Source organism: Rhineura floridana, chromosome 2, assembly GCF_030035675.1.
Source record: "Rhineura floridana isolate rRhiFlo1 chromosome 2, rRhiFlo1.hap2, whole genome shotgun sequence".
Taxonomy (NCBI): Eukaryota; Metazoa; Chordata; class Lepidosauria; order Squamata; family Rhineuridae; genus Rhineura; species Rhineura floridana.
Genome location: NC_084481.1, coordinates 5,989,275 through 6,013,289, shown reverse-complemented (window position 1 = coordinate 6,013,289; position 24,015 = coordinate 5,989,275). Strand labels below are relative to the sequence as shown.

Here is a 24,015-nt window from a genome sequence, read left to right as displayed (position 1 = left end):
ACAAGGGAGCTATTATGTGGCCAGCACTGTCCCACGCAGTAGAGCAAACAGTAGCAACAGCCTTGGTTATTTTTTGCCAGGTGTGTATCAAGAAAAAGAGGATTTTTAAAGGAAAGCTCCCTACTTATCATTATGATTATTAACCACTTTCTACACTGAGCCAAAATGGGTCTCACCAAGACATTGTTTCCCCGGATGAGAAACTGAACGTTGAATGGTCCCGAGATAACAAAGGCATCTGCAATTTTTCTGGTTGCAATTTTCACCTGAGATAATAGATTAAAACATAAATGTATTATTACAACCCCACTCTGCAAAAGCCTGGAGTTGGATAACTAACACTCACTTGAACACCTTGCAGAGAAGTGTTGTCTCTTCTCTGCCATAACTGGTGCAAAGTAGACCCGATAATGAGTTCTTACTTGTGTTCAGTCATATTCATTACAGGATTTGTGCCACTTGCATCCTCGCTGTCTCTCTTCATTGCCTGCAACTCTCCAGGAAATCAAGGAGCCAGCTAGACATGCAGCATGGAGGGCCAGTTGGTTTATTCACTAGTCTTATGGATCAAGAAGATACAAATAATAATGTATCTCTGAGATAATCTGCTTGCCCTGAGGTAAAATATACACTGGTCTCTGTAGTAGCTATACAACATTAGCCATTTTCTCTCTTTTCAAAACAAAGCTACCAAATTCCACTCTAGTAGCCGTAACAGTTTTCAGTGTGTATCTTAAGAGCTTCTCAGCAGAGTTAATAGTGCTTTTTAGTCTTATGCTGCCCTTTATCTTTTTTTTTTAAATGCTGACCTTCTCCAAGGCTCCTTGGCTAATTGTTTGTGCAGGGAACATTAATGTAGCATCTCCAGAGTGAACTCCTGCATCTTCCACATGCTCAGAAACAGCATGACAGATAACCTGCTCAAAAAAAGCCAGAAAAACAGTGTCCATTTATAACAGTATTGAAACCCTTTGGTATCCAATTCCAAGTATACAAACTGTGGTAGGCAGAATGGCTGTCAGCCAATAATGTGCCAACACTTCATGGTTCTCTAGAGTTAAGTGAGCTGTGCAGTGTTTAAACCTTGTGCTTCAGGGTATTTGCCAACCACCATTATCCCTATCTCTCTTCACTTACCAGTCCTCTTCTAATTCAACAATCCAATTCTAAATATGTCTACTCAAAAGAAAATCCACTGAGTTCCATGAGACTTACTACAGCACTGTAGCCTATTATTGTTCTATCTTTATTTTTTACGTTTTCCTATAACTTCAGGGACAGGCAAACTGTTCCTATTCTAATTTTGGAAAGCAACAAAAACAGCTTTGGTCTAGATATCTCTAGATGTCTCCTGGACATCTGACTTCAGAGAGCCAGTTGAGCATAATGGCTAAGAGACTGAGCTGTCAATCAGCTGGTTTAAGTCCCTGGCTTAAATCTAACTTCTGTCAAGAACTCATTAGGTGTCCTTAGGCAAGCCACTCTCACTTAGCTCCTCCTCCGCCATCTCCAGAATGGTAGTCTTGTCCTGCTTTATAGGGTTGTTGTAAGGACTACAAAGTACTGCAAACACTCAAAGGTGGTATATGAATGAATGCTTATTAATATTTATTTCTATCTGTTCTGCCAGGCTCTGTCATGCGCTGATGATGCTTACAGTTCATACTGGGGACTAGAGATCTTTGTGCACAATTAATGCACCATAGCATAATGGAAAACCATTCCAGATCCAGATGGACCCATCACAGAATTCAGAGAAGATTTCTCAAATTCTCAGTGACAATCTTGGGTATTCTTCTCTACTAACCTGTCCTGAAGGAAGGCACCAATGAACTAAGTCTGCTATAGCGCACCTTGTTCCTGTGTTAAATCCCACTAAGACAGCCTTTCCCAACTAGTGGGCCACCAGATGTTGTTGGACCACAACTCCCATCAGCCTCAGCCAGCATTGCCAATGGTCAGGAAAGATGGGAATTGTGGTCCAATAACATCTGGTGGCCCACTAGTTGGGAAAGGCTGCACTAAGAAGTCCATTAAAATAGGGAAGGATGTTTATCACCTCGAGTGGACTTTACATGGCTCTTTGGACATATGGCCAGGTTACACAGGGGAAAGGTGAAGAGCAACTAATCCCAAATGTCACAATTATTAAATGCATTGCAGACTGCCAGATAAATCTGCGGTTCTCTGTTCACCAACTGAAAACGGTGAAAATAAACAACTAAAATAAGAAAAAGAATGGAGCTAAATAGTATCAGCTTTTATTTTATCAAAGATGATCCCAATGGGCAAAAATAGATCTCTGAAGATTAGGTCTCTTTATAAAAGCTGTTTCAAGGATGACTTTTAGTTCAGATGCTTGCCTGGGTGGAGGATAGAGAGGGCTGTGCAGGTGTGTGTAGTAACTAGCCCACTGTACAAAGGTAGCATTTACATCCATTGCTCCGTCCACTTTTGCCTCTGGTCCTGCCCACCTCTGGCATGTGGCCTCTGGAAGGTTGTGCAGAAGAGCATATGGCCTTCAGGCTAAAAAGACTCCCCACTCTTGATCTCAAACTTAAAATGAAATGTTTGTCAAGCCTTTGTAAGTTTCCTTCTATAGATCCTGGGAAGAAGGGGAAAAAACCCAAAGCACTGTTTTAAGAAAGATGTTTATACCTTTCCATTCTTTGCAACCGCATCCATTTCCACTTCTCGAGCTCCCTCAATGAATTTTGTTAGCACAACAGGGTGTTCCTAGTGCCATCATGAGAGAGAGAAAAATATTACATCCGGTATGAATATATTTGGCACAGTGACTAGCAAAAATGTCAGTTTTCAAAATATTTGGGTGAAATGAAGGGGTAAGGTTAAAAAAAATGGTAACAGAATTAGTCTTAGCAAGTTTGTTGCCTCCTCTTGGCTAGGGAGTTGACATTTGGAAATGAACTGAAAATCGGTATAATTCTCAACTGACTTACCCGATTTCAATAGAATGCAGGGTGCTGTGGATATATCATGGCTTGTAAATGAAGTCTAGGCTAAATAACTACATTTGCTGGATGTCATATCTCCCATCATATCCACCAGTTATATTCTCTTATCTATATATCTGTTCAAATAGATCTCTTTTCTCACCACAATGTTACTGGACCATGAAACTGAAATTATTTTGGCAGCAGCGAAGAAGGAAGCAAAGTATACAAAACTGAGTTATGTCCCGCCTTCTCTCCCATTTCCTCTCTCTGTGATAGGTTTGGAGTACTGTGTTGTAGGGACTGTGGGAGGAGAAAAGACTGATTTCTGCATGTCTTACTGGTCATAGGGATCCTTTCAAAATTCTCCCCATCCTGGCCTTAGTGTTTTTGAATTAATTGGTCTTGTTGTGGAGCTTTCATGAAGCATCATACATTTAAAGCACATGAAATCCCTCAAATCCTGGGAACTGTAGTTGGTTAAAGGTGCTGGGAACTGTACCTCTGTGAGGAGTGAACTACAGCTCCCAGGATTTTTTGAGGGAAGCCATAGGCTTTAAATGTAAGGTGGGTGTAACCTCTGTTTTTAATCTAGCTGGCACATGTGCAGTGATAAAACATAGCACAACAACAAATCCTGATGCAATGTTCTTTCATCAATGCATATAAAGGCTTTTATGCATTGGTAATCCAGGTAGGGAACAAGGAACAAACCAAAAACAGAAGGCACGAACCCTTGGCAAGATGTGCACACACCAATTCCAAAATTTGAGAAATTCTCCATCCTAAATCAGAAGGCAGGTGGAGTAGAACATGGGGCAGAACAAATCCGAAGAATAGTAACAGTAATGGAAGGTATGTGAGTGGTCTTGGGTTATGTAAGAACATAAGCAGAGCCTGCTGGATCAGGCCAATGGCCCATCTAGTCCAGCATCCTGTTCTCACAGTGGCCTACGAAGAAGCTCGCAAGCAGGACCTGAGTGCAACAACACTCTCCCCTCCTGAGGCTTCCGGCAACTGGTATTCAGAACCATACTTTCTCTGACCATGGCTCTTGGGAGGGGGAAATCACATTTTTAATGCCTCCCCCTCTGAAAAATGTCCTGGAACAAAAAGCCAGTATAGCAGGGAGAAGGCTTTGTTAGAACCTTTCTCTTGGCTTTACTAGGCATTTTCTTTTAGAGCTTATTGTTGTTGTTGTTACCAAGATAATCTTACTGCACTTGCATATGAAGAAATATAATCTATTCTACCACCTCAGGACTCTGTCATCCCATTCCCACCCCCTTCTGCTGCATGTGTAGGCTAGGCCTCTAGCAGCACCAAACCAAAGGAGGGTGCCCTTAACAAAAATGCTGGTCCATCCACAGGCCATCTCTCTCCTAGGCTTCTGCAATTATTTATTTGTGAGGTGGCTTACAAAAACAAATTAATAACTTCTGCTCTTCCATAGTTTTCTGCTCTTCCATTATCTTACCTTGGACCCCTCACATCTGCCTAGGTTCCTGTTTCCAAAATAATTCACCTCTCATCAACCTGATCATGTGACACCCCTCCTCAAATCCCTCCACTGGCTTCCTGCCTGCATCAGGATCCAGCATAAGCTCCTTTTCCTTATTTACAAGCCCTCCATCGTGTCGACTCCTTTTGCCTCTACGTCCAAATATCCCAATAGATTCCTGCATGTGATTTTTGCTCCTCCAGTTCCACCACCCTGCACTGTCCAAACGTCTCCTGCTCCCTTGAAAGTCTCCTGCTCCCTTTCTCCCTTGCTTCCCCAGATGCTTGGAACTACCTCCCAGAACACCTGGGTGATGCCACTTCTTACTTCCTCCAGACCTCTCCTCAAAACTCACATTTCCCACGACATCTTTGGCACAACTCTCTAGTTCCCATGCTCTACCGCTACTTAATCTGCAACTAAGCCTAAGTGCATATAGCTGAAACAATCACACATTGCTTCACTGTTTACTCCTGCCTCCACTTCCCCTGGGTCCAGTTTTAAGTGATAAACTACTTGGGACAGGAACCTACCCTCTTGTGCTGTGCAAAGTATCCTTCACCCTGATGTCCTTATAAATAATTGCAGTGTAATCCTAACCACATCTATTCAGAAGTTAAGTCCTACTGAATTCAGTGGAGCTTACTCCTAGGTAAGTGGGGTTAGGATCACAGTCCAAGTCAAGGAACTGGCTTGAGAAAATGGAGCAGAGAATCAAGAGCAACAAAGAAGCCAGTTCTTGGCATAGGGAAGGAAGTAGCCCGGGTGGAGGAGCTGGGCGGACAAAAGTTGCACCTTTACAGGTTACCAGCCATTGGATGTGGTGCAACTTCCCTCTCTCTCCAGCTGTGCTTTGGGCATGGGGAAGATTATGATGAGGTGGCGGAGGTGGAGGAGCTGGAGCAGGGGAAGAGGAGTAGGGATGAGAGGAGGAAGAGGATGTCAGAGTGAGGCAGAGTAGTTAGGAAGGAGTGAAGGGAATACACAGAGAAGGGACTTGCTTTTCTCCCTTCACCCCATTAAATATGTCCTACCCTGGCCATGGACGTTCATGGGTTAATCAGCACGGGTAATCAATGTAATTCTCAATTACAACCATTTTGCAGAGCCACCTTCCAGCAACATTAATTTGAAACGCTTGCAGTATTTTGTTGTTTGCTACATTGCTTTGTAACATAGATTTGACATCTCTGCACCAGTCTGGGCTGCTCAAGGAACTGTGACAGTTGGAAAGCAGTGGTAGGAACTCTCGTGGTCTACAGCGTCAGGCACAGAATGAGGAGTCAATAAGTCTTAACTGTATTTCTGACTCTTAACACAAAATCACTGTGCAGCACCAAGCAAATCACAGAGCACCAAATTTTCCAAAAAGGACAGAGCTCTCAGGTGGAACCAGATGTTCGAAAGTGATTGGTATGTTGGATGCTGAGTTCTTGAAAATCTAGCTTGGTGGGTTAATAGTAGCTGCTGGATGGGCTCACTTTTGAAAACTGAACATTTGAGAACATGAAAATCCAGTCCTGAAAATGGATGCGTCTCCTAGTCGTTAATCTGATCCTTACTTTCTCCAAATGGAAAAATGAACTCTGTCTCACCTTAAGTGTTAGGAAACCTGCACTGATGGGAGTAGAGTTAAAGTTGTTGCAATTGTTTCTACTCATTGTAGATCTATGCAGGTTTTAAAAACCTGGGGTCCTTCAACAATCTCATGTACTGTCTTATTTCTTCCTTCTGGGGAGAGTGGGTAAAGGAGCCTGCATGTGCAAAATGAATCTAATCACACAGGACATGTTTGATTAAAAATGTTAGCAAGGAAGATTCACAGACTGGCTAGGAACCTTTTTTCATATAATTTCAAAATGTTGTCTGAAAGCCAACTCTTTAATCTTCCTGTCCTCACCCCTGTTCTACAACTCCATCATATATTGTACATCACTACCAATAGCACTTACAGAAGCAACTCAGCAGAATATGTAATTGTTCAATACTGCACATAATGATTTCTCAGGATCTGTTTCCCAGGCATTGCTATATGCTATTAATTCTCCTAAAAATTACTGACTGTACTTTTCTTACTCCAATTAAACATCACCTGACACACCAATCAAACTTCTTTCCCATGTAAAATATAAAATAAAACCAACCAACACCCTTTGCCCTGGATCTTCTGAAACACTTTCATGGGAAAAGAGTAACTTTCATCACTCACACTGCAAGCTCTGCAGTCCAATGATGTCAGCAGACAAATGCTAAGTGGAATGGGACTCTGCTCTTGGGCAAAAGGAAAGGCAGCACAAGCTGATGGAGTTAAAAGTTTTGTGTTTTTTTAAATTAATGAAATGGAATGAACTTTTTTTAAAAAAAATAGTGGAATGAAACAATGGAAGTCAGTGGAATTATAGAGGTATAAGCCAAGTTCAATTGATCTGGAAATTAAAAAGAAAAAATGGATCAAAGCAACAAGTGTTTCTTAATTGATAATTTACTACAAACCCAGTAGTAAATAGTTCAGTATGAAAAGTTTGAGATGCAGTCTGCATCCCATGAACAAGCACGCTAGAAGTGATCAAGCAGTTATGTATATGTAAAGGCAAACTCCATTCTCTGAATGCCACTCCTTACATAACCAAAAGGGCATCACCAATGAACAAGAGGGAGGTATCAGAATGCTCAGGGGATCCCCAAGGTTTACAGAAGTGCCAAATATCTTTAGGGGAAAACATCCCAAGGTCATACAAAAAATTGCAAATCAGCTCAATGAGGATGGAATCAGAAGTGACTTGCTGGGTTGGGGGGGGTGTTGCTACCATGCTTCCTTCACAGCAGGTGGGGCACTATTGCTTAGGAGGAGGGGGAGGGGCAAGACAGTGGGGAGGTCAGTGCAAACACACCAGGACAGCCAATCTGGCACTCCTGCTGGTGTACTTGCACCACGCTGATCTCCCTACCTAACCCTTCCTCTCCCTCCCAATAAGCAACAGGCCAACCTGCTGCAAAGCTAGTGTAGCAGCTACACCGCACCCAACAAGCTGCTTTGGGGTGGAATACTGTTTTTTGGAAGGAAAAATGGAAAACCAAGGGGTAGAGAAATGAAATAGAGTATCCTGGAAGAAGGCACCACTAATTTCCTTGAACCCTGAGCAGGTGGGCTCCACACAGCAACATTTTGTTGCAGGTCCCATTTGTTTCCTTCTAATAGCACCAGAATTCAAAATGTACATGCATGGACCATTTTCTTCAAAATGAATGTGAACCCACAGAGATTGTAATTGCACTAATTTGATTTGAAACTCATATATACATCCTCAAAGTCAGTGACAATACTTTAACCAAAATAAACAGCAGAAGACAATAAACATGTGAACACACGCACACACATCGCTACTACTGTCTACTACTATTTCCAAATTATTAATTGGCTTAATCTCATCCTGTTACAACTGAAAGTTAAAGACACCTTCATAATAAGAAATGTTCCAAGGATTGAACAAGTGCCTGAGTTAAAAAGGTAGCAGCATGCAAAAATTCATGTATGAATGCAAGGGAAGGTAAAACAGCTTAAAAGAAACCCAAGATGTCACTCCTAATGAGGAACAATGCAGAGGTATGTTCAGTTTTATGTGATGTAAATTATCAAGATAAGGCATAAGGGCATTAGTCAACGCAACTTCTACTATACTATGGCACTAGTGAAATGGATAAGCAAAATTAATTGTTTTTAAATTGCTTCATTTCCTGAAGCAAACAAACAAAAATCAAATAAAGGGGAAATAATGAGAGATTGTGCTGAGGAAATGTAAAAATGTAGAGCAAATAAAAGCATGGTATAATACCTGTGAAACTCTGGTTGCCTCTGCCAAGAACTTCTTCATTTCTTTTTCTGTACAGACTACATTCATTGCTGAGCCACTATGAAGAAATGGGAGAAAGGGGGAGAAAGGTTAATGATACTGTCATATCAGAGTTTTCATCTTCAGAATCTGTCTCCCATTCAACCCATACCTCCTGGTCTTTCTTGTTGGAACAAAAAGCAACTATTCACCAAAGGGAATCGGTATTGAATTTACCCCTAAAAAGCTAAGTGCCCCCAAGAACATACTAAGGAGAAAAAAAAGAATTCTTGACTAAAGACTGTGTAAAAAGCTTGGTTTCCTCAAAATTTTCTCTTGCTCAATTCTTTAAAATAGTTTCAAACTTAGCATTGCTGAAAACAATTGTTTACGGAATGCTAGTTCAGAGGCAATAGGTTTTTAGTTTGGTTTATCATCAATATTTGATCTTTCATTGTGCAACATTTCACACAAACCCCAACCAATCCCTTGTGGACTACGACCTGGGAGACCATGGTTCAAATCCCCACACAGCCATGAAGCGCACTGGGTGACCTTGGTCCAGTCACTGCCTCTCAGCCTCATGAAAACCCTATTCATAGGGTCACCATAAGTCGGAATCAACTTGAAGGCAGTACATTTACATTTTTTACATTTAGGGACCATGTCGGAGAAAGCTGAGAATGTAAGGGCCTATCATTTGGTGGGTTCTTTTAATACATTTTATTTCTTCTTTGCCATACAAATATCAGAACAGGGCCTATCATTTGTGATATCAAAATGCAACGCCAACACAAATGCACCCTGGTTCTCAAAGTGTGTCATTTCTGTATTTGGTATCTTGTCAACTATAATATCTGAGAGAGAGTTCTGGTACATTGGAAAAGACAGGAAGTTTGGGATTCAGTTTATTATCTCACAAGCCATTTATGTATTGATATTTTCTTCTGTGAAAAAAATTCTGAAATCCTTAACATTGCTAGTTTTCTAGTGATTCTAAAATCATGCCACAAGGAGTGCCTTCAGAAGAAAAACAACAACTCAGAATTGTATGAGAAAATTAATGGTGAAATTGTAAAATTGTCATATGAAGAAGATCTAAGCTTCTTATTCAGAAACAGGAAGAAGCCAGCCCTGTAACCAGCCTTTTTCTTGTAGGTGGGGCAGCCACATTTCTAGGTGGAGCATTTTGGGGGGAAGTGTATAGCGCCAGTCAATCTCCACACACTCCTCCATTGGTGAAAAGGATCTGAGGGCCAGGCCAGGACCTTCCCCTTCACGACTCCTCCATGCAGAAAGTGTGTTACCTTAGATCAGCCTTTCCCAACCAGTGTGCCTCCAGATGTTGTTGGACCACAATTCCCATCTTTCCTGACCATTGGCAATGATGGCTGAGGCTGATGGGAGTTGTGGTCCAACAACATCTGGAGGCACACTGGTTGGGAAAGGCTGCCTTAGATAATGGGCTATATAAAGGTCAAGTTAACAGAAAATTTACTATGAACAACATTAGAAATTAAATGACTGGCTTTTTTCTTTGTTTGATAAGAAAAAAAGGATATTAAGGATACAGTGAACAAGGGGATACCAAAAGGTGTTAACTCCTCTTTGACGGTCCCTGTGATGTTCCACACTTTTAGAACTTTTGTTTGCCGTCCTGGGCTCCTACTGGGAGGAAGGGCAGGATAAAAATCAAATAATAAATAAACTTCATTCACCCAACCCAAAATTCAGAATCATGCCTCTTTAGGCTGTTTTCCAACTGTTTATTCTTGCTTTATGGTGATTGGATTTTAAAGGGATTTATTTCTTATTGTGAGTTGCCTTGGTTTCCAATCACCAACCCAATCACAGGGTTGTTGGAAAGACTCCATACACACACACACACACACACACACACACACACACACACACACACACACACACACACACACACACACACACACACACACTGCAGATGTATAAATACATATAGCCCATATAATAGTTTATTGTCAAACCAGTTGGTCATTGCAAAAAATCAGTATTAATTTTTTAAAAAATCAGCATTAGTTTCCTACATAATAAAAACTGTAATACCTAAGTAAACCCTGCCTAATTGCCACTTAATGGGCTAAATGGGCACCGGGTGGCATGGAATAGAATCTGGGTAAAACCCAGCTAACCGGGCAATATGGCAACCCTAGTCACGGGAACCAACCCAGGGCTGTAATCTTTGAGAGAGTTGAGGCTTGACTGTAAACCTGGACATATATAACACAGGCTGAGAGAATGAGGCAGAGTCCCTAATATCAGTTGTGTTACAAAGAGTGGTGAAAGAAAGGGAAAATGTGTCTCCTTCTGCTAAAGATGGATTGTTGGCAGGCAGCGGGGCATGACTGTCCTGCTTCTAGCCTTTCTCCTGTTAGATTTTCCTTCCTGTTGGACAATCAAGGAAAAACGTTTTAAGTGGTTGCTATATAAAAGAGTAACTAGGTGACTGTAGTGTGTATAGCAGTGCTTCTATTACTCTAGGGCTGTTTTTATCCTTTGCCATCAACTACAGAAGAAAAAGAAGAAAAATAACCATTATGATTGTGAGTATAGTGAATGCTCTAAAAGAGTAAAGGATAACCTAGGGTAGATATTTTTCAGATCAGTTGTAAGTTTTCTCTTTATTTCACCCTTTAGCAATAAGCACCCAATCCTTCTCTACTCATATAACTGCAGAATAAACAAGGTCTTACTTCCTACTACAAACACACAAACATGTTTCTTTATTTCTGGCTGGGTAGAGCTCGCAACTGAAACTAAGAAACAGAGCAAAGGAAAGTTCAAGGGCTGGAGTCTAACTTTAGTCCATAATACAAAGTTCTAACATTTGGCTCTCCAAGGGTTATGTTACTAGAGCTTGGAAAAGTTACTTTTTTTGAACTACAACTCCCATCAACCCAATCCAGTGGCCATGCTGGCTGGGACTGATGGGAGTTGTAGTTTTAAAAAAGTAACTTTTCCAAGCTCTGGTTACTATACAGTATGGCTGGAATCCACTTGCTAGCCCCAATCCACTAACATTCTGTCAAACTGGAATGCAGTTCCCAACTCATCTTCATTCAGTGTTCATCTGGTTCAAAAACTTCAATTAGGAACAAGGTTTTACAGGGTTAACACCATAGAGATTAAGAGGGAATACTAGAACTTCTCCCGAGACGCTCTACATTTCCGTTAATCTCTAGTCTAGTCTATTAACCTTTTAAATGCCTACTGCCCCCAATCTTTACTGTGTTGACTTCCTTTCAGCTCCAGCAGCCAAGGAGAAAGTCTCAGCCAGCTTGCTCTCTCTCTCTTTCAAGCAAAAGTTTCAAAGAGGGCAGAAGAGAGGCCACTCAGAGAGGACCCAGCCTGAGCTTGCTGGCTTTGTCCGCACACTCCTCAGAGGAGAATGGGGAAAGGCAGATCACCCGTGGAGGGATATCTACCTCCTCAGCTCAGGCTGCAGCCTCTTCAGCCCTTTCTGGTGCCGCAGAGGTTGCTGGGCGGTGGGGTGAGAGACTATGTGCTGCCACAAGAAACCTAGCAGAGGCAGCAGTAAGCCAGGAATAGGAAGGAAGCGAAGGCCTGGGGTCCCTATCCTCTGTTCCCTCCAAGGCCCTTCTTATGTGTGCAGATTTTCCATGGAAACTCAAAGTGGTCATGATTGGTCCTCAAAGAGATTGGACATGTGGACTTTAAAAAAAAATCTGATATCAAGTCCAGTTTTTCCAAAATCCGTGCCCATCCCTTTTATACAGGCTGTTTGCTTTTTTCACAATCATTTCAGCAATTACAGGGTGATTGTGATTATGAAAAAACCACCCTAAGTCCAGGAAAGTCTTGAATGAGCAGACTTTTCAGATGGCCCTGTTGCTGTGCACTCACCCTGACTTATTCACTAAATTTTTCAGAGGGTCCTATTATTAAATGGCTCCCGTTCTTAAACTAGCTGTCATTCTTTAATTGGAGGCTGTCATTGTCTGTCATGTCACAAATTAAAAACACAATTTTCAAAAAAAAAGTAAATCTGGAAAGGAGCATAGCTTGGGGTGGTGGTGGATGAAGCCATTATTCAAAGTCATGCTCTATCCTGAGCTATATAGCTAAAGTACACCATCCCTATGAGATTGTATGGTATTCTTAAAGATTGCGTGCAGGCAACTCAGCAACACAAACCCATAAATGTGGATGGATGGCCTGCAAGAGCCACCCCAGGGTAATAGTTAAAACCCGTAACTTTAGGGACAAGATTAGCTACCCTAAAAACTTGGCCATCACATAATGGGTACCTCCTTTGAAGTTATTTTTAGGAATATTTGGCATTCATAACACGCAATGAGAATTCAAAGCACTTCATGGATATTATGGTCACTAATAAATTCCTGGGTAAGGAGAAATTTGAACCAGGGCTCATAGATCCAAGTATGAAAAAGAAAATAAGAAAAATGGCAGCCAGCTGTGTAGACAAAAAGTAAGTTCAGTTTCCACTGTCCTTCTAACGCAACATAGCTTAAAACAAACTTTGCTTTAAGGTAAACAAACAGCATGCTGGTGTACATTGGTTAAAAGTTCTCACTGTGCTCCTCTCCTGCTGCTACTACACTGCAGGCACAACAAACCAGTGTTTATCTTGTTATACTGTCTAAACCCAGTCTAATGGTTTCTTCCTTTTAAGCTATGGTTCAATGTGATGTGTAAGCCAGGCCACTGACTAAGACAGTTGATCCAACTGCCTAATGTATTTGTGAAGCATTTTTTGAATCACAAAATTTTAACTATGCTACATCAGTTTGTGTACAGTGTTTAATAACAATATGGAATCCCTAGTTATTTTTTTAAAAAGTAAACAGTGGGGATGAAACCATAAAGGCTAGGCTGTGCAGAATTTATTCCACATGCCAATTACCTTCAAAAGAAGAGTAAACCTTCTTTTGTAAGATGTCTGTGTCTTTCTAAACAATTGATCAATTCTTCAGAGCTGATCAAAGAATCCCTTCCATGCTTGAGAATCCTGTGGTTTGCTTTAAAAATCCCATTGAAAAGAGGTATTAATTGAATTATTTAGTAGTAACTCACAGTTAATTATATCATGAAGGCCTTTTGCACATATGCTTATGGCCACATTATATCAGAAATATTTTTCTTTTCCTGCTTAAGCATTCTTTCTGCTTCATTCAATGTCAGGTTTGCATCCATCAGATGGATAGTTTGCCTCTCTTTTATTATGAGAAGCCTTCAATTCAATTTCCATTTGCACTTGTGAACTGTGCTCAGCAAACTCTATTTCTCTTCCTATCCTCTCATCTGTGAATAAGCACTTCACCGCATTAAGCTTTGGAGAGGGAGTATTTGGAACATCTCTGCACATTGATTCAACTCATTCCCAGTTCTCTTTGTTTTGTTTTGTCAACCATGTCCTGAAAGAAAAGCAGCTGCCATAACACATGTTTGACATAAAAGAGAATTTCACACACAAACTGTGGATATTGTCAACATGACACAGGTATGCCTGAATTTCACAAACACTGAAAGACGAGGCTGGCAAGATGAGTGTTGTTAGCATCCTTAGGGTCATTTCTAGTGTACCATTATTCAGAGAGATCCTCTCTCCACTTTATTAGTAAATAATATTGTTATGGGACTGAGAGTTGAGGTAGATGATTTCTGTGAATCCCCTTGCCAGCCTCTGGTTTGGGATCTGCAAAGAAAGAAACCTGCGCCTTTAGGCAGACTAGTCCCATTCATCAGTTAATGGATTCAGCCAAGTCTGTCAAGTATCCCCATTAACAAGTGTAAGAACTCTTTCAGGAGAGAGCCCCCCCCACACACACACACAAGGAAGTAGTTTGTGTTAGGGTTAGTCTGAGGAAAGACTGGGAGCTGAAAGGAAACAGAGAGGCTTGCTTGCTCTCTGTGTCTGAAAGACCCAAAAGCTTTGGGATATGGGGAGCAAGATCTGATGGACTGTTAATGCTGTGACTCCCTCCATCTTAGGCCCAGGTTGTGTATATGTGCAAATAAACCAGATCTCAAAAACACCAGGTTAACTTTGTAGTGTGCCAACTGCTTCCTTTGCTTGTTGCTGTCCAGTTTCAAACTTAACTTCATTTAAGCAAAACTAGTCTGTAAAGTGTGTTGTTGCCACCCTTTGGGTCTATTGCCTTGCAATTTTTTGTTTCGAATGGTGTGCCTTACATTTTGTTATACAAAGTGGCATTTCTTGCTGTGTCGTGATCACTGTAGGAGAGGAAAATATGTGGTACTGGTACCTAATTCCGACAAGACAAATTCTAATTATCAGACCAATGCTAGATGCTGCAGATGCAGACTGTCAAATGTAGACTGTTTCCGCTGTTGATAGCATATCAAAGAAAACTGAGTTGACAGGATGTATGCTCCTTAAAATGGTTCTCCTTGAAATAAAGCAATTGCTGACTTTGCTATAGTTTTGGCTACAAATATTTTGGCTACTAATTATGTTGTACTACTCTGTTATTAGCTGCGTTTTATATTTGGATTATTGAATTGCTTTTATCTTTGTGCACCGCTTGGAAATATTTACATGACAGGTGTTATATAAATCTTAAAAATAAAATAAAATAAAATGAATAAAATAAAATAAAATGGTTAGATCCAATTCACCATCCCTGCAGTAAACGGTGGAAACAAGGATTATTAGGTGATATTCAAGGCTAGTCCTACTCAGAGTAGACACACTGAAGTTAATGAACATGAATAACTCTGGTTCATTAATTAAAACAGGTCTACTCTGAATAGGATTTAGTTAAATACAACCCATTATTTTTTTCTTTTTAACAAGGATGACATTTTGTGGTTTACTAAGGGCATTCAGCTGGCTTTTATGTTGGCTAGTACATGTCAAAATGTTTTGACTTATCTTCCTGCTTTTTAAAAATAATCTTAAAATATTGGTCAACTTTTTCTATAGTTCTGACAATACCTGTCAACTTTTTCTACAGTTTTGACAATATAGTGTGTGCACGGACATGTGTGTGTGTGTGTGTGTGTGTAGTAGGATACATCTTTGCTTTTTTTGAAGAGGGTATACATGAGTTTGCAGCATCTGAGTGTCAGGATTCCTAATACTTCCACATGATTTTTTTAGTCCAGTAGGGTAGTGGACATATCCAGGTTTATAGCTGATACCGAAGCTTTCAAACATGGATATATGAGGGATCAACTGAGCTGCTAAAGAGACATATCAGAAATCCAGTTGTCCAGTTCACTCTGGCACTGGAGAAAAAAGACTTTTTAGATTATTTGCAGGGTCCAATTTTATGGTGTACTGAAGTCATCAGAATTTCTCGGTATTATATCTTAAGGTTTGGCCAGTCATCCCATCCTCAGGTACTCCTCCTGAGCATCAGCAGCAGACATGGGAAGACCTTCCTCTCACTGCACATGCTTAGTTCTGGCTGCTCTGCTTCGACAGATCTGAGGCAAGCCAGCAGGTAGCAAAAAAGTGAAGGAAAAGAACTGTCATCCAGACCACAGTGGCTTCAAATAAGTAAGTTTTAGGAAGAGAAGATTGAGAAACAAGTAGGCTGGTGAGCAGAATAGCCCAGGGTGCTCTGAGGAGAGGGAAGAGAAGATGAGGTGATGGCCACTCCCTCAGATAGCTTTGAAAAAAAGGGGATTAGATCAATTCATGAAGGATTGGTCCTTCAACACCTATGAGCCATGATTGCGAAGTGGAACCTCCATGTTCAGAGGAAGAGTCCCTCAAAATACCACTGCTTGTGGGCTTCTCAGAAGCATCTGGCAGACCACTTTTGAGAAAAGAATACTGGACTAGATGGACACTTGGTCTGAACCACCGGGGCTCCTCTTATGAGAATTCATCTGCGTGCTTTCACTGAGTTAGGGGACTATTTCTGATTTGGAGAGCAGGGAGCAAATAGCCCTAACAGTGGTTTCAAGCAGATGATCCAGAGTAGTGATAGTTTATGGTCAGATAACAGGTACAAAAAGAGATGATATGCTGTCCAACGGCAAAATGACTAATGTATGCTAAAGTGCTGCATACAATATTTAAGTTGAGAGGGCATGTCCTTGGCTCAATAAGAACACAAGAAGAGTCTGCTGGATCGGGCCAGTGGCCCATCTAAGTCCAAACCAGATGCCTATAGAAAGCCCACACGCAAGAGCACTGTCCCCTCGTGTAGCTGGTACTCAGAAGCATTCTGCCTCCAACCATGGAGGCAGAGCATAGCCATCATGCCTAGTAACCATAACCATTGATCAACAAGTACCAGACAGGACAGATACTTTTTCATTGTCTCTGTATCCATCACAATTGCAGTTGCTTGGTGTAAAAACTGTGCAGTTTCCATATGTAGCAGAGCAGTATCCTCATCCTCTCATACCTCATTTTGTGTAAATAATGCAGGAAGTTCAATCTGTTCTGTCAGAAAAATGACTTACCTCAAAACATATGAAGGTCTCAGCAAGCATGGGTAGCCAACCAGGTTAGCAAATTCAACAGCATCTTTCTAAAAAGTGGGAGGATATTTTTTAAAATGCTGATAACACCTAGATATTCTGACATGTTCAAAGATGTTAAGATTTGGATACATTCAGTTTGTATGAATACTCTAAATTCTACTGTGTGTGTTTTTCTCACTGAACAGAGATGGAGAGGGATGAGGCAGCGGTAAGATCAGCATAGTGCAAACACACCATCGGAACCAATCTGGTGGCCCTGCTGGCGTGTTCGCACTGCACCAACCTCTCTGCCTCCCCCTCCCCCTCTCCATCCCAGTATACACAGTGACTCAGCTGCAGGGAGGTCAGGTAAGTGGCACAGCCCCACTGCGCTGTCTGCTACTAGCAAAGCATAGCTTGCATGCTCCTTTCTCCCACGTGTATACTTTTGCTTAACCATTGTTTGTCATTTCATACTTGTGGGATCACCTTTATCCCATATGTACCCACTCGACTGCTTTGATCTGCGGAACTGGAACCGTTAGAGATGTCACAGAATACTTATTCCGCACTTGTAAGGAATTGGTCTTTTCGTGTAGAAGCACCTACACTTTGGAACTCCCTGTCTCATGACATCAGGCAGGTGCCTTCACTGTATTCTTTTTCAGCACTTGCATTTCTGTTTAGGCAAACTTATCCAGACACATAGATGTTGAAGTGTTTAACCTCTTTTTAGTTTACTGCTGTTTTATTTGTATTTGTAATGTTTTTAATTGCTTGTTTTTAATGGTTTCTATTGATAATTTTAATGTTTATTGTAAACTGCTTAGAGGTCTTCTTACAATCAAGCAGTAAATAAATCTAAAGCATGGTTAACATTAACTATGGCTTGTTTGAAACAAGCCAGCATCAAACCATGGCTTGTTTGAAACAAACCATAGTTAACGCTAACCAAAGTTTATCAGTCCAGATAACATGACAAAATGTGGATAGTTAAAAATGGGAAGAAAAGCTTCTGAACTCCTCTTCCTGACCACATGGCGAGAGGAGAGGAGGGGAGAGGAGGAGCATGTGAGCCCAAGGCTCACCTACGCTTACTTCCATCATGGAAAAAGGGAAGATTCTTACTATGAATTCCAGTTCTCTGTGTCTCCGGGCATTACAGAACTTTTAGAAGTAGTCCCTCTCACAGCACAACAAGCACGGTTAAATGAAAACGATCCTTTTGAGGGATGAGGGCACTACTCTCCCTGCTGAGGCAGTGTGGCAGAGCAAAACTAAGCTGCCACCTCAGTATCCTGGAAGCAATGGCCGACGGCATGGGCACTGCAAGCACTCCCTAAAAACCATCAATATCCCTCAAACTGGCCAATAGCTGTAACTATTTGATTGACTAAAAAAGAAACATAACACAGTGGGATAGAAGAGAACTAATCCAACCCCCCACCCAGCCTGCTCCATGTATGGCAAGGCATAAACCTGAGGAGAGGATTGTGATCCAACTAGGCCACCACCAGCTTGCTTGTTTCAGATGCCTGTCCCCACATCCTTGCTGAAGGATGAATGCACCCTTCCAATGAGTAGAAAAAAATAATTGTGAATATTGGCTTAAGACTTAAACTAATTACAAAGCACAGAATAGATGTATGTCTACACACCAAAGAATTAACTGTTTTCCAAGGCGCTTGAGCTACTTGCAGTTCATCAAGAACAGCCGAGAATACAGACCGATCTTCTGCATGGTCAATCTGCAGCGGGTTAGTACCCAAAATTTTAACTCCACTTCTGTAAAGTGGCACAGCCAGGTTATTTGGAATCTGCCCTCCTACAGAGATGATGCAGCCATCACATTCCTACAGTGGATAAGAAAAAAAAATTAACTAAGTGCAGTTCATTACCTAACCAAGCATCTATTAGCATGATATAGAAGCAAGGTAGAAAGAACAGCTTGGATCCAGAAAACGTTGGATTTTCTAAGCTGTGAATCTGATTGAAATTTTGCTCTCTTGCCCATGGCCTTTTAAGGTTCCTGCCTTGGCATCCCTAAAACAGCTACCTCTAAAAAGTTGGGAGGTATCCAGAGCAGCATACTATGGGAAGCACTGTGCCAAGAACTGCGGCAGAACAGCTCTGGCTGCCCAAGCCCCAGTTAATCACTCTCTCCTCCCAGTAAGCTCCAGAACAATATGAAAGGACCCTCTCCTGCCTCCCTCCTCTAGTAAGATGCCACCGACACTACTTTTGTTAGGCCTAAGTTGGGTAACCAGTACGGATAGAAGGAACTGTCAATTTCAGTTCTCTCCATTTCTCATTTTTCCAATCTTAAACCCAGTTCTCCACATTCCTGCAGCAATTTTTTATTTTAAAAATCCTCATAAAATTTCTTCAGCTTTTCAGCTTGAATTTCTCCTGATAAATGCATTTTTGTATGCAGTTTTGACTAATGTACACATTTTTGTAACCATGTTCTCCTTATATAATGCATTTGTATATTATTTTTACTAATATATTTATGCACACTTTCTCTTAATATGTATGCATTTTTGTAAACATTGTTTGGTTAGAGAACTGCATTGCAAAATTCAGGTAAGTGCAAGTTTCAAAGGATGACTGCTCTGGCCTAGGAAGGGCAGTTGGTCTTGTTCCTAAAAACGGATGTGTTTTTATATAACAAAATAAATGTACTGCCTTCAAGTCGATTCTGACTTATGGCAACCCTGTGAATAGGGTTTTCATGAGGCTGAGAGGCAGTGATTGGCCCAAGGTCACCCAGTGAGCTTCATGGCTATGTGGGGATTTGAACCCTGGTCTCCCAGGTTGTAGTCCAACACCTTAACCACTACACCACACTGCCTCATAATCAAGCTTAAATGCTTTTCATGGTTTCGTGGAGGACTAAAAAAAAAGTATTTGACGGTGGCATTAATTAGATTAAAGGTCATGCTGCCTGGTAGGGTTAGGATTTCAAGCCTTTTAGGAACAATTTTGCAAAGAAAATACATTTTTAAGCATTTTGCCCAGCAAAGGGGATAATGAGACTGGCTTTGCATACTATCTGGGTTGGTTTAGGAAACATTGGCTTTGACTCTTCTGAGGCTACTTCTGTTTTTTTTAACCTCCTGTTGGTAGATGTCCAAGATAATGAGCAGGCCAATCCAACCCAGAGACCTTCAAAACTTACTGCGAATCTATCAGAGCAACTTTTTGAAAGCTTTGTTTGGCATTTGAAAAATCATGTTAGCTTCAATGGCATTGTCCTCATGCATAAAATTAAGCATGTGTGTAATTGCTTTTCCAATCACAGGTTAAAACTAAGCTCAGCAAGGGCAGGACAATTTGAACCATAAATAACTGTGAAATAAATTAAATCAGCTTGTAAATACTGTGCAATATGTCATTTTTGGAAAATAATTCTATATTTATTTGGCATTCATTATCAGGCAGCTAGGAACTGCACTGCCATGCAAAATGTAATGCCAGGACTTTAAAAAAAAGTGCCCAGCCAAAGGTGACAATGAGACTGACTTTGCAAACTGTTTGGCTTGGTTTAAGAAACCTTGGCTTTAATTCTTTTGAGGCCATTTGGATTTTTAATTTTTTTTTACCTCCTGCTGGTAGATGTCCAAAATCCTCTCCAGTGATAGTTCATCAAAGTAGAGCCTGTCACACTCATCAAAATCAGTGCTCACCGTCTCCGGGTTGCAGTTCACTACAACTGTCTTTTTGCAGAGCTGACGCAATGTGCGGATGCAAGAAACGGCACACCAATCAAACTCTACACTGCTCCCTGCCAACAAAAGGGCAAAGCTAGAAGAAGTTCAAAAAGGACAGCACTGTGCAGGCAGGTTTAAAAACAACAAGACCCTGTCAAGGCCAGGGCAAGGATTCTAACTGCCTACCTGTAAGCTCAGAAGTCTGCAACCACAACATGTGCCCTCCCAGTAACTGAAAAGATGTAGAAACTTCTTGTTACCTGTAAGCTACTGAGGGTTTAATGGATCATAGAATCATAAAGTTGGAAGGTACATCCAAGGCCAGCTACTCAAACCTGCTGCCAGTGCAGGATATCCATTACTATAGCACTCCTGGTAAGCGGCCATCCAGCCTCTGCTTAAAAACCCCTAATGACGTAGAGTCCATCACCTTCCAAGGCAGCCTGTTCCACAGTTGAACTGGTGCTTGTACTGTCAAGAAGGGTGTTTTTTTTTTTTAATGAATGCTCAAATCCCTCTTCTTGTAATTTGAATCCATTGGTTTGGGTCCGACCCTCTGATGCAAGGAAACACACATTTGCTCCATCATCTGTATCATATTGCCTTTTAATTGTCTCTTCTCCAGTCCAAATATATCCCAACCCTTACACTCCTTCCTCATAGGTCTTGGTTTCCAGGTCTCTCTCACCATCTTTGTCATGTTGCACCTTCACAGAATTAGTATAGGGTCTAGCTGGGGGGCATTCATTGATATTCTGAAAAATATCTATCTATGGACTCGTCACCATAGCTAAAAATAATTAATAATATTTAACAACGATTTCTTATCGGCTCTGTTATCACATTAATCCCATATAGTCACCTAATGTGTGGAGGTATTCGTGGCCATTGCCCTGCTTTGGACCCCCATGCAACTGGATGGAAGACAATAATAAGCTCCACATTATTATGATTTTTTATTTATTAAAACATTTATAAACCACCTTTCATATAAAATAATAAGGTGGTTTACAGCATAAAATCTACAAGCAATAAAATGAATAATAATAACAATAACAATAATAACAATAATAATAACAACAACAACAACAACAACAACAACAACAATAATAATAATAATAATAATAATAATAATAATAATAATAATAATAATAATAATAATAATAAAAGCACCCAGAAATACAACAGATATCCAAAATTTCTAATAAAGCTGATACTAAAAATCAGTACTTGGGAATGTCCCAGTGAATCGGTCTGTCTGAAGCAGCTGGCAGAACACCATTCCTGTAGGTATTTGCTGTACCTCTAAAGCCTTAACAGACTTTGAGACCAGCAGTATTGGTTTCAAACCATTATTAAATGGGAACACTGGATAGCCTTTATCGTTGTTATCAGCATAACACTTAGCCACTTAATGGGAAGATTTTGCTCCCAAAAGTTATAAAGTGGGAGGAAGAATCCCATGTCTTAATTGTGGTTAAGAGGTACATCTATACCACTCCTTCCTGTATTTTTAGAAGCATTCTAAAACATTCAGTGAAAAAGAAATGGCTTTGGTTCTAAAATGACAAAAAGCAATGCTCAAGGAATGATATGATGCAGGTTTTGTATGTAGAGTTCTAGGGCGATATGAAACACATTGTTAGAGAAGAGGGTAACTAACACACACCTAAAAGACTTTTAGAAGATCTTCTAGGCTGGAAAGACAGAGAAAGTTAAAGCAAGATTTACCTATGTGATATGGTCCACAGCCTAGCACCATCATTCCATGGTCATCAAATTTTACATCATGCTCCTAAAATAGAACACAGTAAGAGAAGTCATCAGGAATTATTCTCAGCTGCATCCACTGTGCTCATGAGAACAAACCATCTATGCCTCACAGGACTTTAGTCTGACCTCTTTTAGTTTACTTTAATGCCATTGAATTAAACAGATTTTTGAAAACCCAGTTTTGCCTTAATTATAGGAGCACTTTAAAGACACTGATGCACTCTTGTGAGATACCTTCTGTGTCTTGCTGAAACAAATATTGGCACACATAATCAGATAATAAAGGAGGAAATGCACAGATTTAAAATAGCATTCAAATCTTACCAACGATTGATGTTGACTTACAAAATATTGTAGCCATAATGAATGCTTTTAATTAAAGGACACAGTCTAAGGTGTGAACTCACATCAGTGGGGTCACAATACTGTTATCCATTATGCTACTGAGTTTAGAAGCCAAAGGCAAGAGCTATACCTAAAGATTCCCATTTGTAAAGACAGCTTCAATTGATTCAGGACTACAGTTGTACAGGAAGTGGAGTTTGGGGGTCCAATTTAAAGAGCAAGGGGGTGCATAGATGAAGACTGCAGAAACCATTACTCATTTCTGCTTATTCCCTGCACCCCCTCTCCAATAACTTTTGCCCCAGCCAGGATCACCTCGTATTAGAGCCAAGCTGAAAGGAAAGTGATGCTGGGGTTCAGAGTATGGAAAGGTAAGTTGAAGACAGAACAAAAATTAAACAGTGAAAGTGGTGGGAAGCATGCCTACATTTCCCTTCTACTCTTAAAAATGGCCCCCACAACTTTCTAGATTGTGACAGATCCAGGTTTAAACACACCAATCTGTCACTCTCACTTCTTATTTGAGGAACAGTAGTCTTCCACATGTTTCCCTAACTGACAGTCAATTATGTAGCCAGTTGAGGAGGATGGCTATGGAGAAACTGAACAGACTGCTTGATTAGATTACCTGCATCAATGATTAATGCTTCTATCTATGAATGAACATCTGAAGCTGCCTTATTATGTGTCAGATGAAATGATCTATCTAACTCAGTATAGTTCACTCTTGACGATAGAGTGCTTTCTGAACACTGCTGCTCAAAATCCTTTAACTGGATATGCTGAGGATTGAATCCAGGACTTTATGCAGGCAATGCATGTATTCCGCCACTGACCTATAAGCCCTCTCATATTAATTGACCTCCACCCTTGATTGCTTATCTGTTTTTCACTCTATGCAAGGCCAATAAAATGTCAATCATCATAGGTTAAGCAACATAGTCATTTTACCTGGCCTTGACTCAAGCTAATTGCTGTCTAGCTGTAGTTGTTTCGCATAAGAAATGTGTTGTCTTGCCATGTCTGTCTGAGAATCTACCTCCTATCCACCTACCTACCTATCTATGATCATACTTCACCCATTCCCTACTGTGTTATGCATGAGTTTCACTGCGCCCTCAGCTAAGCATTTCACCATCACTCTTCCTACAGTTAATTGTCTGGTCTTCAACTGTTGCAGAGATAGGTGCCAAACTGATTTGGCATTATGGCTCTCTGGCCCTTTTGGTTTATGCCTTTTGCTTCTATAGCATGCTGACAGCAGGACTCCCAATGCTGCCTATGGAATTCAAGAAGTCAGCCCCATACTCCAAACCGAACCGTCTCTTTCATGTAACTCATACCCCAAAGCTATTTCCAGTGCATTGCCCCAATGCCCATAAAGTTGCTCCAAGCAATCACCTACTTGGGGATTCATTTTTACAAATTGTTAGAGAGTTAGC

At 40.8% G+C, this 24,015-nt stretch overlaps 1 protein-coding gene across 5 annotated transcripts in view; it reads right to left on the bottom strand.

Moving 5' to 3' along the window:
• Positions 1-24,015, bottom strand: part of CPS1 (carbamoyl-phosphate synthase 1) — a 230,906-nt gene that overhangs the window by 25,365 nt on the left and 181,526 nt on the right. For 4 of the 5 annotated variants that reach the window (XM_061607673.1, XM_061607675.1, XM_061607674.1 and 1 more), the window contains 8 exons: positions 22,187-22,250; positions 20,348-20,529; positions 18,401-18,595; positions 16,743-16,810; positions 8,289-8,364; positions 2,659-2,736; positions 810-917; positions 177-266 (listed from right to left, as the gene is read on the bottom strand). In XM_061607673.1, the coding sequence (XP_061463657.1) occupies positions 177-266; positions 810-917; positions 2,659-2,736; positions 8,289-8,364; positions 16,743-16,810; positions 18,401-18,595; positions 20,348-20,529; positions 22,187-22,250 (861 nt within the window). The remainder of the gene's footprint in view (positions 1-176; positions 267-809; positions 918-2,658; positions 2,737-8,288; positions 8,365-16,742; positions 16,811-18,400; positions 18,596-20,347; positions 20,530-22,186; positions 22,251-24,015) is intronic. The other variant, XM_061607676.1, reaches the window with a different exon arrangement.